Source organism: Oncorhynchus mykiss, chromosome 12, assembly GCF_057628025.1.
Source record: "Oncorhynchus mykiss isolate SJ-2025 chromosome 12, ASM5762802v1, whole genome shotgun sequence".
Lineage (NCBI taxonomy): Eukaryota > Metazoa > Chordata > Actinopteri > Salmoniformes > Salmonidae > Oncorhynchus > Oncorhynchus mykiss.
The window spans coordinates 20,015,080-20,031,064 of NC_143033.1; the positions used below are offsets into that span (position 1 = coordinate 20,015,080).

A 15,985-nucleotide genomic window follows, 5' to 3' on the forward strand; every position below is an offset into this window, starting at 1 on the left:
GATCTGCTCGGTTTTTCAGAAACATATACCGTACCTCCAGCAAAGCCCCAGGGCATGTCCTCAGCAGGGTTTCCGTTATTTTATTTTTTGAAAAGCCGATAAATAAAACTTCCACCGACCAATTTTCCCTTTGAGAAATAATGTTTTTTTGCCTATTCATTGCTGGAAATACGTATATTTAACCAGTCATACTTATCGGTCTATGGGTTCATTTGTATAATTTAGTGGAATTAAATTGCTGCGTGTGTATATATTTGTTATGCAACTTATCACACATACACAGCATGAAGATACAGCGCCTTTGAGCGGTAAATCTGTCTGACAGCATTTTTATGAACCCAATCATTGCACAACAATTCTAAAACTGCAATCGTGTGTTAAAAATAGTTTTGATGGCCACGATTAAAAAGAGATATTACTTTTAGGCCCATTTCTCAACCGGTAGAATAACTGAAGCACACTTCCAAATCGCCATTGAAATGCAAAGGCAGGCTTCATCAGTAACCTATTTCTCTCATGTACTTTGACACCAGTGTTTTCCTGCTAATTGTATTATTAAACTAACATTTGCATCTAGACTATGGCCTTGTGAGCATTGCTGCGCTTATAATGTGAAGAACTAATAGTTTATCAACATTTTAAGCTAAATGTTCTGATCGGTTGCATCAGACTCATTGCTTTTTAACTTTTTTTATGTAGCCTAGGCCTACTGGTTGTATGAATTTAGGTTCTATCGTCCCACAACTGTCCCAGAGTCTGTCTAGAATAGGCTATTTATTTCTCGACAAGCTGACCAATAGAATAGGTCACCTTTTCTACTGTGGGAGATTAATGTAGGCTAGTGATTTTGTTGTTCATTACTCATGTTGTTGACCGAGGGAAAGTAAATGTGGACAGTTACGCTAACATTTTCAAAGCTAACATTTTCGAAGTCCGCATCAGAATTCAGTAAAACGGGCGCACTTTGTTACATCCTCGACTTGCATGTTCTGTTAAGATGAATTACCATAATTTAAAATGTGATTTTTGTTATTCTGAGCACCATGGGTGGATGCCATAATCATTTATGCACCCAATGCATATGGGTCTGATAAATTTCTCAAATGTCTGGTAAATTAAAATGCTGCGGGTCGAATGTCCGGGTGCCACGATTTCATAATGGACACCCTTGTCCTCAGGTTAACCCCATGTGGATGCTGTACTCAACACCAGCATCACATGAATGACCCTGAATGATGCAACAGGGTGATGACTTAACAAAACAGGTCTAGGGGACCCTATATACAAACTAGCCCAATGTCGGGTCTGAAGCTGAACCTTTTCAAATCAGTCTGTCTGTAGGTCTACAACACCCAGTTCAAAACACAGCAACATTGTTAAGCTCAAGGTATGCAATGGGACCAAAATATCCACTGTTCCAATAACCTACAAACATATATAGCACCAGTGACCAAATCTACATCTGGTCTGACACAGGAGTTGCTCACCAGAAAGAACTCACCAAATGACCTTCATAAACAAGCAGGACTGTTTTTCCCATGAAATCCCCCAGGTGGAGGTCAATGACAATTCCACCAAAACTAGGGCTATTTGAACAGTCTATCACATCCTTTCAGTTCACGATAACTGTTATTAACTGTCAGATCAGCAATGAACCAATCTTGATGTGTGTGGAAGTAATTAAGTAATTTAGCAGAGTGACTTAAAGTAGTGAGTCCATATATTTTCATACTGGTCCCCTGTGGGAATCAAACCCATAACCCTAGCATTGCAAGAGCCATGATCTACCAACAGAGCTACACAGGACCACTACTCACTCACAACCCTCATTCTGTCATTTAACAAATGCAGTCACACAGTCACAAGCACAGACTCTCTCTCGCTTACACAACAAACATATGTTAACACACACACACACCATAAGGTTGGAGAAGTTACATCATGTAGGTGGAAAAGTGATCTGCATAGCTGAGACTTTTTCCAGCCATACAGAGGCAGATCAGGTCATGAATAGAAACAGGAATGTATGCCTTTGATTCAGAGATTTCGCAGGAAACAGATGCAAGTAAAGGTTATTGCAATAGAGGTCTTCTCTAAAGATTTCACAGAAGAATGAGTGTATTCAAGAGCCTGCCATGTTCAGTCAAACAGAGAGAGGAGCCCTAAAAGTGAATCAACAAGCAGCAGCAGCCAAAAATATGTCTATATATTAACAGATAAAAAGCTGTGCAGCTAAACAGAGGACAAATAGGTTGTGGAAAAGGTAGTCAATTTAAATGTCTTTACGGGAACAAAGCAGGGGCAAAGGGACACACATCACATTCTAAAGGAACTGAAATCATCAGACAGCATGCATGAGAGAAATCTAACAGCAACCATTGAGTTGCTCCAATTAACAGGGCACAGTCCGTGGCGATAGACAGGTGCAGCTGAGAGCCAGTCACCTGCAAAAGTAAGTACTTGAGTCACTGTTTGCTTCTGCTTAACCTGGTCTTGACACACACACACCATGGGAACAGTGGTGGGGGTGGGGCATTCCAAGTGCTTCAGGGAGCTGCCAAACAGACGAGCACATCCTGTCGCAACGCAAATCTAGGATAAATCCCTCATTAAACTCTCTAGGATAACACTCAAGGGAGGATTTTACCACCATAGAATTAGGAATTAGAATACTACAATGGACATCTCTATGGTTACCACCTATACCAGGGCTTAGGACCTCAATGAAAACAAACTCCCTCGTAAAACCAAGGGAGAATCAGTGAGGGATCTTCATTTAGGATACATTGATGAATATTATGGCAACATTCTAAATGAATGCTAACATTGTAAGGATTGAAGACAATCTATACCCTTTTTCCAATTTACAATAAATTCACATCATATATTTGAAGCTCTGTCCACCCTTCCAGTTGTTCAAGTTCAGATATTGGCCAGTCTAAATTATGAAGCTTACAGTTGGTGAGGGTCGGGAGTAGGCTACAGTGCTAAATATCAATTCCTAGAATTCCAATCACTAACCTGTAACACATTACACCCCCCACTCCATCAACAAAACGTTCACCTCCCTTTGTTCCTTCTCCCACCCCATTCACTGGATCAAAGTCTCCCAAGTATCCAGATTGACAGTTGAAGGCCTTGGTGTGGATGGAAGTTGGCACAGAGAGAATGTAGAGGAAGTTGCAGTTGTACTGTAGAAGAATAAACATTCAACTTTATGAGAGATCAGATGCCATAACATTGCTGCCTCACAAAAATGTGTTGCCGACAAAGTAGAGGAAATGCTTTGACCCTTCCAAATAACGGCAGGGTTGTTTTTCTCTGGTCCAGACACTAAAGAAACAGTTATTTTCAGCTCAAGCCAAACCATCAGCGTATGATAGCACATCCAGCCTTACTTCATTAGCCAAGCAGAAAGACTAGATTGTGGTGAAGTAACTACCTCCTATCTAGCAGAAATTACAACGATTCATGCCATGAAATGTGGTACATTTACATGAGCAAAGCCATCTAGTTACTACACAGTTAAAATTAAAAGCAACTGTTTAGTACACCAAAACAGTTGACAATCATCTTGCTAAACTTACTGTCTACTCTGAATATATAAAATATTTGGAACACCTTCCTAATATTGAATTGTCCACGCCTTTTGACTCTACAAGGTGACAAAAACGTTCCACAGGGATGCTGGTCCATGTTGACTCCAATGCTTCCCACAGTTGTGTCAAGTTGGCTGGATGTCCTTTGGGTGGTGGACCATTCTTGATACACTGTTGAGTGTGAAAAACCCAGCAGTGTTGCAGTTCTTGACACAAACCAGCACCTATGTTACAGGCCTTGGTTTTTCCATTTTATACTTGCAGGTTGGAAGTTAGCACGTCAGGTGCACTGATTGGTGTCACCTCGTTAGTCAGTCTATAGTACACCTGTGCTGGTTGCTCATCTCATTAGAGGGAAGGTGTTTCACCTGTGCTGGTCCTACAGTTGTCTTGAGAGACTGAGGGTTAAAACCTTTAGTTGGCTTTCCCTATTCTTATTGCTAGACAAACAATAATTTATCTTCCTGTCTTTAAGTTTGGTGTGGGGTTTTTATTTTGCTCTTCTTGGGCAAATTTAGTGGGTGCTCATTGTTGCTAGTCAACTTTCAGTGGACACCCCCATGAGTATCTTTCAGAACCCCTTTTAAAACCCCACCTGTTTGGTTGTTGGTCAGTGACTCTTAGTTAATTACCTCTTCTGTTTGAGTGACATTTTTGGTTTTCTTGCTGGGGAATGTAACATCTACCATACCCTGTTCAAAGGCACAAATATTTTGTCTTGCCCCTTCACCCTCTGAATGGCACACATACATAAACTGTCTCAATTGTCTTAAAAATCCTTCTTTAACCTGTCTCCTCCCTTTCATCTACACTGATTGAAGTGGATTTAACAAGTGATATCAAGGGATCATAGCTTTCACCTGGATTCACCTGGTCAGTCTGTCATGGAATGAGCAGGTGTTCTTAATGTTTTGTATACTCAGTATATGTTGTGAAATGTGGCAAACTACAAGGGCATACACGCACAATGTGTTGTATTTTCCTCCCATGTCTCCTCTTCTAGTTAGACTAGATGTCATATACTGTATCTGCCAGAGAACTGCCTCACTTTGATCTACCAGCCAGTTTATGTGCCTAGCTAAGCTCCAGTGTATTAGTATAGTAGGGGCTGGTCTGTGTCCCGGCTCCCAAACCAGTCAGACTGACAGTTGCTCCGGAAGCCCAGGCATGCCAGTGGAAGAGCTCTGAAAAAGCACTGCCTCGTGTCTAATGATTCAAACCAGCAACGGCACAGACGTGAACTAATCCACAAAGACCGCCAAAGCGCTCCCTGGACCAGCGAGGTGGATGAGGGGAGCGGAGCGTGAAAACGAGAGTATGTGGGGAGCTGACACAGGGAAAATGAGGAAGAAATAAGACGAAGGCCAGGGAATAGGGTGGATACAGCTACCCATCCAGCTGGCAGAAACCCAGCTGTCATTCTTGTGCCTGCTCAATTCAGGGCCACACCTAAATTACGAGATCTCAACAATCCTGGTTGGCGCATAGCTCCAGCACTAGACTGCTTCAGCACAAGATACAAACAAGATCTGCAGCGTGAAAAGGCCTATTTAAAATGGAAAGACATTTTAAAAAGATTATCTCAGAGTCAGACAGACTTTGTCATAACATAGGGGGAGGAAAAGGAGTAGGTACTCTATTCACACTGAGGAGGTAATATGATGATATCACAGCAAAATTATCATAATAGTAATGAGACAATGTACACAATGTTCCCACTGACAGCACAAATAGGGAAATCTTTACTGATTTTGCCATATGTGCGTACACACACCTACGGATGTCAGGATGGCATCATTTATATCATAACAAAGAGCGGACTATGGGCTTGCTTATGCTGTATGATCTATTGTACTCTAGTCACATTATAAGAAAACAAAGGCAGTTGCATTGCCATGGCAACTCTCAGTCTACACAGCCATGTCAGAACTTGTCCATGATCTCAGCAGGAGGCCCAGAACAGACAGCTACGAGGCCAATTTCTGTCTCTGAGGTGGGGTTTGGAACCCACCTCATCTTGTTTAGCCTCCATCCCCACTGACTGATAGAACTTCAACCTAAAGAGTTATCTTCTCACCCACAGCAATAAACCCATATTTCTTTTGAATATAGAACAAGGGCAGTGCATGAATGTACATTATGGTTTTCTCTTTCTCAATCAAAGCTCGAGAGATTGTTTTTAGACATTTATAATAGGAAGAAACGTTGTTATTAGCATTTAATTATTCCCTTTCATCCAATAAAATGTATCAGATGTCCCTTCCATGAGATATTTCCATAATGCCATGATTCTAAACCCCTGGTAACTGAGGGGTGGGGGGGTCAGAAATAGAAGGGACAGCATATTTACCCGGAAAGGTGTGTGGGTTGGGTGACCCTCTCTTGAGGCACTTGGAACACAGTACATGAACAGTGTAGTAGAGCCCGGGCCACTCCTGCAGAAGGACATTCAGCTCCTCAACCAGTGGGATTATCGCTTGCCAAGCAGTCCAGATATTTGGCAGGGAGGCATGGCTGGCTATGGACAGTGACTCGGCCTGCAGCCTGCCCCGAGCCGGCTGGTAACTGACCACCACAGGCACTTTACCGCGATAGGCAAAGATCTGGTGCCTCCCGTCTGACCGCTGAACCACATGGCTGTTGATCTGCACACTGTAGCGTGCAAACAGTCCAGGAGGGAAGAGAAAGGGGAAGCTGTATTCAATCTGCAGCTGCTCCACAGAGAAGAACTGACTAGCAGCCACTGAGCTGCCGTTCACCCAGGCCTCGGCATGGGGCTCCTCATTGCTGACATAGCTGGGGAACTTGTACCAGACGGTGGCCCCGTTCAGAGGCTTGCTGCGGGGCTTGTTAATGCAGTAGCAGACCCCCATCTTCTCTAGCAGCTCCATGATGAGGTGGAGGTCCTGCTGGGTTTGGATGAGAGGTCTCAGGAGCAGCCGGATGATGTTAGAAGGCAGGAGGCCGTGGCTGAGGAAGCCCTCCACTTGGTGCTGTAGAAGGGTAGCCCTAAGGTTCTCTCCATCTATAACTACACTGGTCCTCCTCTTGTCCCCCTTCTCACTGTCCGACAGTAGTCTCTCCAGCAGTGTGGACTCATCCCTCTGGAAGAAGACATTGAGGATGGCAATGAAGCGTGGCAGGTTGTGAAAGACATACTCCTTTAGTGTCCGGCTGTCCTCGAAGTAGAGTAGCTTCCCACTCTCGTGTAGGTAGGACAGGGCACTCTGCAGGCGGTCCTCCGTGAGCCCAGCCTGGAGGCCCAAACGGGCAGAGTCCCACCACGAGAGCCACAGGTCCTGGGGCTTAAAGTGCAGCTCCTCCAGCATCTGCCAGGACTTGGGCAGCACGCGGTGGAGGTTGGGGAAGATGTCGCGATGGTCAGCCACTGACATGAGCTTCTCCCTCAGCCTCTGGATATTTATCTGGCTCTCTGTGCAGCTGACACACAGGACAGGGGACAGGATCTGTAGCCTGTGGTTCAGCATGTACTGCAGCTGGGCTTTCTTCCGTCTCAGGTTCTTGTCTGTGACGCCGTAGAAGAGGATGTGAGGGCTGGAGGTGCGGACGTTGTAGCCCTGCTCCAGGGCCTGGTCCACCTGGTGGGCAAGGCTCCGCAGGCAATGGGTGTCCCACTTCTCCTGCAGGGAAATCTGTCTGTGGATATCAAGGTTCTTCCCCTCCACCTCCATGTCTCCACACAGGTCTCTGTGCGTGCCCACCATGCAGACCACAGCGTGGGGCACTTTGGCATTGAGGAGATGGAGGAAGTAGCCCACGTGGGGGTAAAAGTTCTTGGGTGAGTATGTTTTCAGATTCACAACGAGGATGTACAGAGCACCAGGTGAGAGAAAAAAAGGTTTGATGAGGTCATAGTTTGGCTTCCCTGACAGGTCATACACTAAAAATGTAAGACTGCGATCGGCGTCTGCTACCCAGTTAGTCACATCAACCCCTTTGTTTCCCCGAGCAGAGTTGGCATCCTGCTGCTCACTCACAACACTCTGCCTGAGCTGTGTTTTCCCAGCGTTTTTCATTCCCATCAGGACCAGTTTTAACCTGGGCTTCACAGCCAGCTGGGAATGTGCAAGTTCCTTTTGATAAGCACCGATGTAGGGGATCCCCTTCATACAGACCTCATAGGGAGGCTGGATGAGGGGGTTATCCTTCACTTTCCAAATGTTTACATTGGAAAGTTTTCCAAAGTTATCTGGAAGTATGGCTATTTGGTTACCCTGTAAAACAAGCTCCTCCAATCTATTTAGCTCCACAATGGAGTCAGGCAGATAAGTAATGTTATTATTGTCTAACCAGAGGTTTGCCAGCCTACGCAGCTGGCCTATCTCCTCTGGAACAAAAGACAGTTTATTTCTACTCAGGTAAAGCTCTTCTAGTCCTGTGATGTTTAGGATAACCTGGGGAAACTCCTCAAGCTCATTAGATGATAGATTGACCATTTTAAGTCTCTGCAGGTTGCCAAAGGAATGAGGCAGAGCTGTGAGGTTGTTACTGTCCAGCATCAGGCTCTCTAGGTTGTGCAGGTGACAGAACGTATCTGGTAACGTGGAGATGTGAATGCTGCTGAGCCACAGGTTCTTGATGGACTGCAGCTTAGTGATGTCCTCTGGTAGACACGCAAACGTATTCCCAGAGCAGTCGAGCTCCTCCATGTCACTGAGGGCAAGAATCTCTGGGGGAAACTGGTTCAGCTTGTTGTGATCAGCATCCAGAGAACGGAGCCTCTTGAGCTGTGAGAAGGACCTGGGGAAATCACATATGTCATTGAAGCTTATGTCCAGCTCCTCTAAACAATGCAGTGCCCCAATCTGTGATGGCAGGTACTGGATGTTGTTGTGACTGATGCAGAGCTTTTTCAGCCCCTTCAGCAGGCCTATGTCCTCAGAGAAGTGGCCCAAGCAGTTGTGGCTCATGTCCAGTTCCACAAGAGGACCCAGTTCAAACACCACAAAAGGAACTGTGACAAATTTGTTCCTGCGGAGGACAAGGCTACGCAGGTTTGTGAGGGTTGCCCCCAATCCTTCTGGTAGCTCGTGCAGCGAGTTATTGCCCAGATTGAGTACCTCTATATCGCTTATATTTTCAGGTAGAATGATCTTCTCCCTGTTTTGGGAGCAGAGGGTGAGCTGTCGCTGGTTGCTTCGCAGCTTCCTAGAGCGGAGAGCAGCATCTCTCCACAATTTAGCCGTTTTGAGATTGTTATCCTTGTCCCCCATGGTTTTGCAGACCGACACCTTGTTTTCATTGGGAGGAATCATCAATTATCCTGGCAATATGGTGGTCTAGGTGCCCTTGTGTCATCGATTAGTGTTCTTATCATGAACAATCCAAACAACAGAGAAAACGACAGTAATTCCATTTCGAGCAAGAACAAGAAAACATCATGCTTTTCAATCGAATCAATACTGGATTTGGCCAGCAGTGCTTCACGCATCTTTATCTACCGCCGCGGACCGCACAATGAACAGGGAAACCTACCGCAATTTCAAATCCATTTTAGAACACGGTTGGGCTGGCCTCGCCAGCACATTCTCTAGTATCGTGGCATCCAATCGCGTCCTATTATCAAAAAAATTGCATGAAATCAAACAGCGGCCAATGTCTCATCCCTGTGCCTCGCTCATCTCTCTGCCTGTGATCTCTCGCAAACTAGTCCTTACTGCTCAAGGGGGAGTGAAACAGCAGCAACGCCTAGATTAACACTGCGTCAGATTTTTTTGCCTACTTGGTTTAGTTCTCGATTGACAGCCCATGATGACAATGTATTGTTATTGCTAGGCAAGAACATTTATAAGATTAAATAAAGGAATATGTCTTTTGACTAGAGCGATAGGTGTTTTCCTTTTTATTTAGATCACCTTTTTACATCTATTTTCCACACCCATTGAGTTGAGAAAGTTACATGTATTATTCTATATTAAGCTAATAATAATTCTGGTCAGATTGGATATAAAATTATTTTATAAGAAAAAGACCAGAGTATAAAGAATGTAGTTTCTGCAATGCTATTTCGATCGAACACCAGATATGTTATTGCGGAAGATAAAAAATATCTCTCTGCGAAAAGGTTATTTTCAGTAGCAGACATTGAAATTTACATGGTGCAAACATGACTCACTGGGACAAATACAAAACATGTACCACTTTCTCTTGATGGGAAACAGTAGGTGTTCTTTCGGCGCGTTATCTGCTTTGTCTCCATCTAATGGCTATTACGCGACTGCACCGGGTTTAGCAAAACCATTACGTCACCATATTGTATAGAATGTTGAAATGTATTTCATTTAACTAGAAATCCTAGATTTACCGCTTATGGTAGAAATTTGATTAGTCCTTTTTGTTATGTACAAAACCAATTATCTTGAACCTGATGCAATGAAGCACATACGTGTTAGAAATGTTAGGGGTTGTACCAATTGTACATTTAAATATTTTATGCAAATGTTATGCTAGTGTGTATAACAATTGTCCTTATCCATCGATCAAATGGCACTGTATATCGAGTCCAAGTTCAAATCGATTATAAAAAGCAGCACAACAAAAATCAGACAGACAATACATGTCAAGGACTGTCAAAGGCCTTTAAACTAAACTATACCAGAAAGTGAAGAAAGCAGGCTAAAAATGAACATCACCCACTACTAACTCCTATTAACCAGAACAGGCAATAGTTAAGCAGTATAATAATATACATTTATATAATTACCAGTATCAGGAAATTAATAGAAAAATAGAAGTACATTTTAGTTGCTTACATTTTTTTGTTTTACTTGGTATGGTTTGTAACAAGTCAGTATAATTACTGGAGTTAACAATTTATTTTATTACTAATAAATATGTATTAAGACAATAGCTAAATAGTTCCGACATTGTTCGCATGTGAGCTTGTGCAAAAATGTATAATGTAAATCAAAAAGTACATGCATTGCTTACACCAAACTTAAAGCCGACATCCTCAATTGTCTTGAACCAATTTTAAAAGCCTTGTGTGCTCTGTAAAAATAAACTCATGCAAGGCCTCTAACAGACACAGTCAAGTAAATTTGGCAGCTTTACACTAGCAGCCCATATGTGTTCTTTTGCCCACTGATCTTTTACCCAATTATGGGCAAGAGATCTGATTGGTCAAACAGTTAATTAGTGGCAAAAGATCCAAAGTGGGTTGCCTGTTTAAACACAGCCTTCGAGAGTTAGCAGCAAAGATTTTTTTGCTTTCAGACAATATGAAAGACCCATTTAAAAATCAGTCTTTAAAGAAAATCCCTAGCATATGTCTTAGTCCTACTGTAGAAATCTACAGAGGATGTCAAAAGGCAGCAACAAAATTCACATTGTGGTAAGTGGCACTACTAGTCCAATTAAACGACTATCCACACAGTCCCACAATTTGGAGAAAAAAAAACAGACCCTTCGATTGAGTGGGAAAAGTGCTATGATTTTTTTTAAAGCCATGGGGGTAAAACAGACATGGGATGCCTGCTTTGAAGGCCTCAATGCAGGACTCTCAGAGCCAGGGGATGCAGAGCCGAGGTCTAGTCTCTGCTGCGGGGGTATGTGGGGGTGGGGCTCCTTCCACAGGGGCAGAGCTGGGCACAGTCCGCAGCTGTCCTTCGTGCATGCGCTCGTTGATGCGCAGTTGGCAGCCGTCTTGCAGCATGCGCATTGCAATGTGGCCGATATTGCGTGAGCCATCCAGGCCAGAGTGAGGGCGGCCCTCGTATTTTAGTCCCAGCTTCTCAAGCATGCAACTCAGCTTGGTCTGGGTGCGAGGGACCTGTGGAAAAGGGAAGATTCTACTCAACATAGTGTATCTAAGGAATGTCTTTACATTCTTCTACATTTAGAGAGATTTCAGCTAATTTCATATCATACAAAAAAAAACAAAAAAAAACCTTATAGAAGTTCCCGTATAATTTTTTGATGTTGATCCACTTCTTTGCAAACTGTGGAAATCTGAGACGATTTAAACGGCACTGGGTGTTCATGAACTTGCTCATGTCCCAAGATCTGTGGAAATAACAAAAGCACATAGTTGTATACTAATGAGAACACTTAATATCTTGCTAGCGTTATCATTAATACACCAAAGCAGTGTTAGTACCCTCTGCCCACACTGACGTACCCATCTGTAAGAAGAGTGTATTTGTATTTTGTGCCAAGCTCTTTCTCCTGAAGCCAAAGCACAACCCGCTCAAGGACATCAGGGAACGTGTCTGCTTCATCCACCATTTTCTGGCCAAAAAAACAGTTACAAACTCTTATATGAACATTACATTGTGTGAAGTATTTTGAATCATACTATTCAAGTCCTTCAAAATAGTTCAGTCAATGTCTATGCCTGGTGTCTCACCTGTGTTATTCCTGTCAACACAGAACTCTGACAGCTGTGTGTTGACTTCTGGTCTGACATATTCCTGAAAGGTGTCTTCCTACAAGTAAAACCAGTGTCAATCATGATACCAAAACATTTGTGTATTATTTGCATCAACAACTAATGTTAAATCGAAAGTCTATACATCTATGACCTGTATGATTGTACACACAAGCCTAACAATGCATTGCTTCTAACAATGTCCCCTCCATTCCCACTCACAATCTCTAAAGTGTGCGTGTTGAGCAGAACCATTGGGAACTCAATGATTTCATGAGTGAAGTCAGCGGGGTTGTCCTGTTCACACGTTGCTTCAAAGTCCACCACGCAGATGTAGTCGTAGTAGGTATCCGTGGCTTCACCCGCTGTTATAGACTGCGGCATCGACAGCTTCTGTTTCTTGTAGTAGTTCTTCAACCGCTTCTTCATCACATCCTTCACACCCCTACACACACACACACACACACACACACACACACACACACACACACACACACACACACACACACACACACACACACACAGGGTTAATTTGACATTCAGTTGATTTGGAACTTCAGTGGCATGTCTAGCAGCTCTGGGATTTCCTAACACAGAGATCCTGGGGCATATTCATGAAGCTGGTTCTGTTGCAAAACGTTTCTTAAAAACAGGAGCAAACAGAATGGGGAGAGACCAACCTGAATTTGTCAAATAAAAAAAAATCTCGATTTAGTATGGACTAATGATTACACCCCTGGTCTCCAATGGATTATGATTGTAGCCATCTCCTGCTGAAACACTACACTAATTACAGGATTGTAACGTGGTATTTGATTACATACAGCACAATTCCTTAGCAACTGAAACAAGTGTTCCTACATACCTTGTGTCAAGCTTCAATTCTGCCAGTTTGGCACGAAGCTCATCCTTGTTCATGCGGTTGATATGTCCATTTGCAAGAGCAATCTCTTTGTAAACAGGATCACTGAAGTCGCCGTGAGTAAGAGATGCTTGAGGGACGGGTTCAACGATGTTACAACAAACTATGAATCTGATGCAAGACTTTGACATATAGGAAGGAATGTACCGTCAATGTTAGTCACATAAGTAGGTACTGTAGCTTCCTTGCTAGTTTAACATATCCCTGGATTCTATTTCTACTCCAATCTTGCAAGCTAGCTAGCAGTAGCTACTAACCTTGTCATCTTCCTCCGGTTTAGAGGACAATTTCACATTGCCACCCCTGTCTTGAATATTCTCTTTGTATTCCTCCATTTTTGACATAGGATTGTCTCAACCAATTTGGGGGGGGGGGGGGGGGGGGGGGCTTGCTAGTTGCTAACTAACTGGTAGGGTGTATCTTGACTGTGTTGTTGGCAGCCAATCATCCTGTCCTCTTGACTGTTTCCGCGCTTTCTTCACGCGTCAGTGCTCCACTACGCGCATGACATTTTTTTTAATATCCGAAGTGTATCGCTGATCAACGTTATATGATAATAGAAAACCACTGTTTTATTCATGGTTTTCCAATCTTGTTCTGACAAGACACGTTGTCGGAATAATTTGGTTAAGTAATAGTGTGTGAAAAATAAACAAACATTCCGGTGTGGTGATAATCATTATTTGTCGACGGCACAGATGGTTTGTGTACATAACAGGTTAGGAAAATGAGGTTAAGGTTAGAAAAAGGGATAGGCTAATATTACAGTTGTCAACAACTTGTCCCCGACGCGACCAGTAGATGGCGCTGTAGGCCTACTCCATCTAGCCACACGGGTAGAACAAGAGGTGGTGCTGAATCCAGACCCCTCCTCAATAGGAAACCTACGGACAGGAACACCTTCCTTGGAGGTGAGTTTTCCTCCACGTCTAATTATTAAAAGTCTCCCTGTAAATCAATTCAGCCGCACCAGAAGAGTATGCAACTCTGATGCTTCTTACCAGAAACAGACCATGTACCCCATACAAAGGTTTAAGGAAAGGGGGTACAAAGACAATTGGGCAAAAGATACCAATGATCGTTTTGAAGGGCTAACACAGTTGGAACGCCTTCTTCCAAAAGTTAAAGAAAACGCAGAACATGTCCCCCACTCTTCACCCAATATTCACCATTGGGGAAGGCATTTAAAGACATTATCAGGAAGCACTGGTACATTATTGATAGTGGCCCACAATTGAAACCCATCTTTAAATATCACTCAAGTATGGTCTTTAGAAGACCCCCAAAACGTGAAAGACATTGTGGTCAAATTTGATTATCCACCAGAGAAAAGGGAAACTTCTTGGACAAGGTTCCGGAGGGTAATTACAAATTTGGCCAATGTGCTCAATGCAGTTTCAAGTACAAATGTGACTAATTTACCCACCCCTGCACAGGACGAAGATGTAAGATCAAAAGCCTGCATGTCAACCAATGTTTACATATTGAAATGTTCTTGCGGTCTGTCTTACATAGGGAATGAGTACCGCAGCAATATACCGACTTGTGAGACAAAAAATTCTGGTTGCTGTTCATTTTGTACAAGCTGGACATCCTATTAGTTCTTTGACATACATTGGAATAGAATTGGTCAAGATGTCACGCAGGGGAGGGGACATTGAGAGGAAACTTCTTCAATGGGAATCTTTCTGGATCCACAGGCTCAACACACTGTCGCCACTTGGTCTTAACGAGTTTGACTTAAAACTGTTTTTAGATTCAAAATGTCCAAATTATTTCGTTTTTTTATCCTAATTAAATATTGTATGTATATACAGTACCAGTCAAAAGTTGACACACCTACTCATTCAAGGGTTTTTCTTTATTTGGACTATTTTCTACATTGTAGAATAATAGTGAAGACATCAAAACTATGAAATAACGCATATGGAATCATGTCGTACCCAAAAAAGTGTTAAACAAATCAAAAATATATTTTATATTTGAGATTCTTCAAAGTAGCCACCCTTTGCTTTGATGATAGCTTTGCACACTTTTGGCATCAGGAAGTGCCCCAATACTATTCATGATTAACCACTCGTGGTGTGATCGTGATAACATACAGAAACTCGACCTAGAATACCTCACAATCAAATGCTGACCGTATTACCTCCCAAAATAATTATCTTTGGTTGTAGTCACAGCCGTGTATATTCCCCCTCAAGCCGATACCACAATGGCCCTCAAAGAACTTCACGCTATCAAGGACCGTGGGGTCTCCTTCTCCGTGGCCGAACTTCACTGGACTTTATGCAAACTGGAAACCACATATCCTAAGGCCGAATTTCTTGTAGCTAGGGATTTTGACAAAGCAAATTTGAGGAAAACGCTACCGAAGTTCTATCAACACATTGACTGTCGTACTCGTGCTGCTAAAACACTTGACCACTGCTACTCCAACTTCCGGGATGCCTACGAGGCCCTCCCCCGCCCTTCCTTTGGCAAATCTGATCACGACTCAATTTTGCTCCTCCCTTCCTATAGGCAGAAACTCAAACAGGAAGTACCCGTGCTAAGGACTATTCAACAGTGGTCTGACCAATCGGAATCCACACTTCAAGATTGTTTTGATCACACAGACTGGGATATGTTCCGGGTTGCCTCTGAGAATAACATCAACGAATACATGGATATGGTGACTGAGTTCATCAGGAAGTGTATAGGAAATGTTGTACCCACTGTGACTATTAAAACATACCCTAACCAGAAACCGTGGATAGTTAGCAGCATTTGCGCAAAACTGAACGCGCGAGGCACCGCATTTAACCATGGAAAGGTAACTGGGAATATGGCTGAATACAAACAGTGTATTTATCCGCAAGGCAATCAAACAGGCACAACATCAGTATAGAGACAAGTCAAAGGGCTCAGACACGAGACATATGTGGCAGGGTCTACAGACAATCACGGACTACAAAGGGAAAACCAGCCACGGACACCGACTTCTTGCTTCTGGACAAGCTAAACACCTTCTTCGCCCACTTTGAGGATAACACAGGGCCAACGACACGGCCCGCTATCAAGGACCGTGGGGTC

General features: G+C 43.3%; 1 protein-coding gene and 1 pseudogene across 2 annotated transcripts in view; both read right to left on the bottom strand.

Moving 5' to 3' along the window:
• LOC110537137 (malignant fibrous histiocytoma-amplified sequence 1 homolog) overlaps window positions 1-9,675 on the bottom strand; it is a 40,268-nt gene extending 30,593 nt beyond the window's left edge. The window contains exon 1 of the mRNA XM_021622938.3: window positions 5,950-9,675. Within this exon, the coding sequence (XP_021478613.2) occupies window positions 5,950-8,875 (2,926 nt within the window). The 5' untranslated portion in view covers window positions 8,876-9,675. The remainder of the gene's footprint in view (window positions 1-5,949) is intronic.
• Window positions 9,676-10,017: 342 nt separating this feature from the next.
• LOC110537138 (3'-5' exoribonuclease 1-like) lies at window positions 10,018-13,304 on the bottom strand (annotated as a pseudogene). The gene is made up of 7 exons (XR_016484924.1): window positions 13,168-13,304; window positions 12,854-13,032; window positions 12,211-12,433; window positions 11,968-12,046; window positions 11,740-11,849; window positions 11,510-11,624; window positions 10,018-11,391 (listed from the first exon to the last, which is right to left on the bottom strand). The product of XR_016484924.1 is annotated as a 3'-5' exoribonuclease 1-like (transcript).
• Between the last annotated feature and the right edge of the window lie 2,681 nt (window positions 13,305-15,985).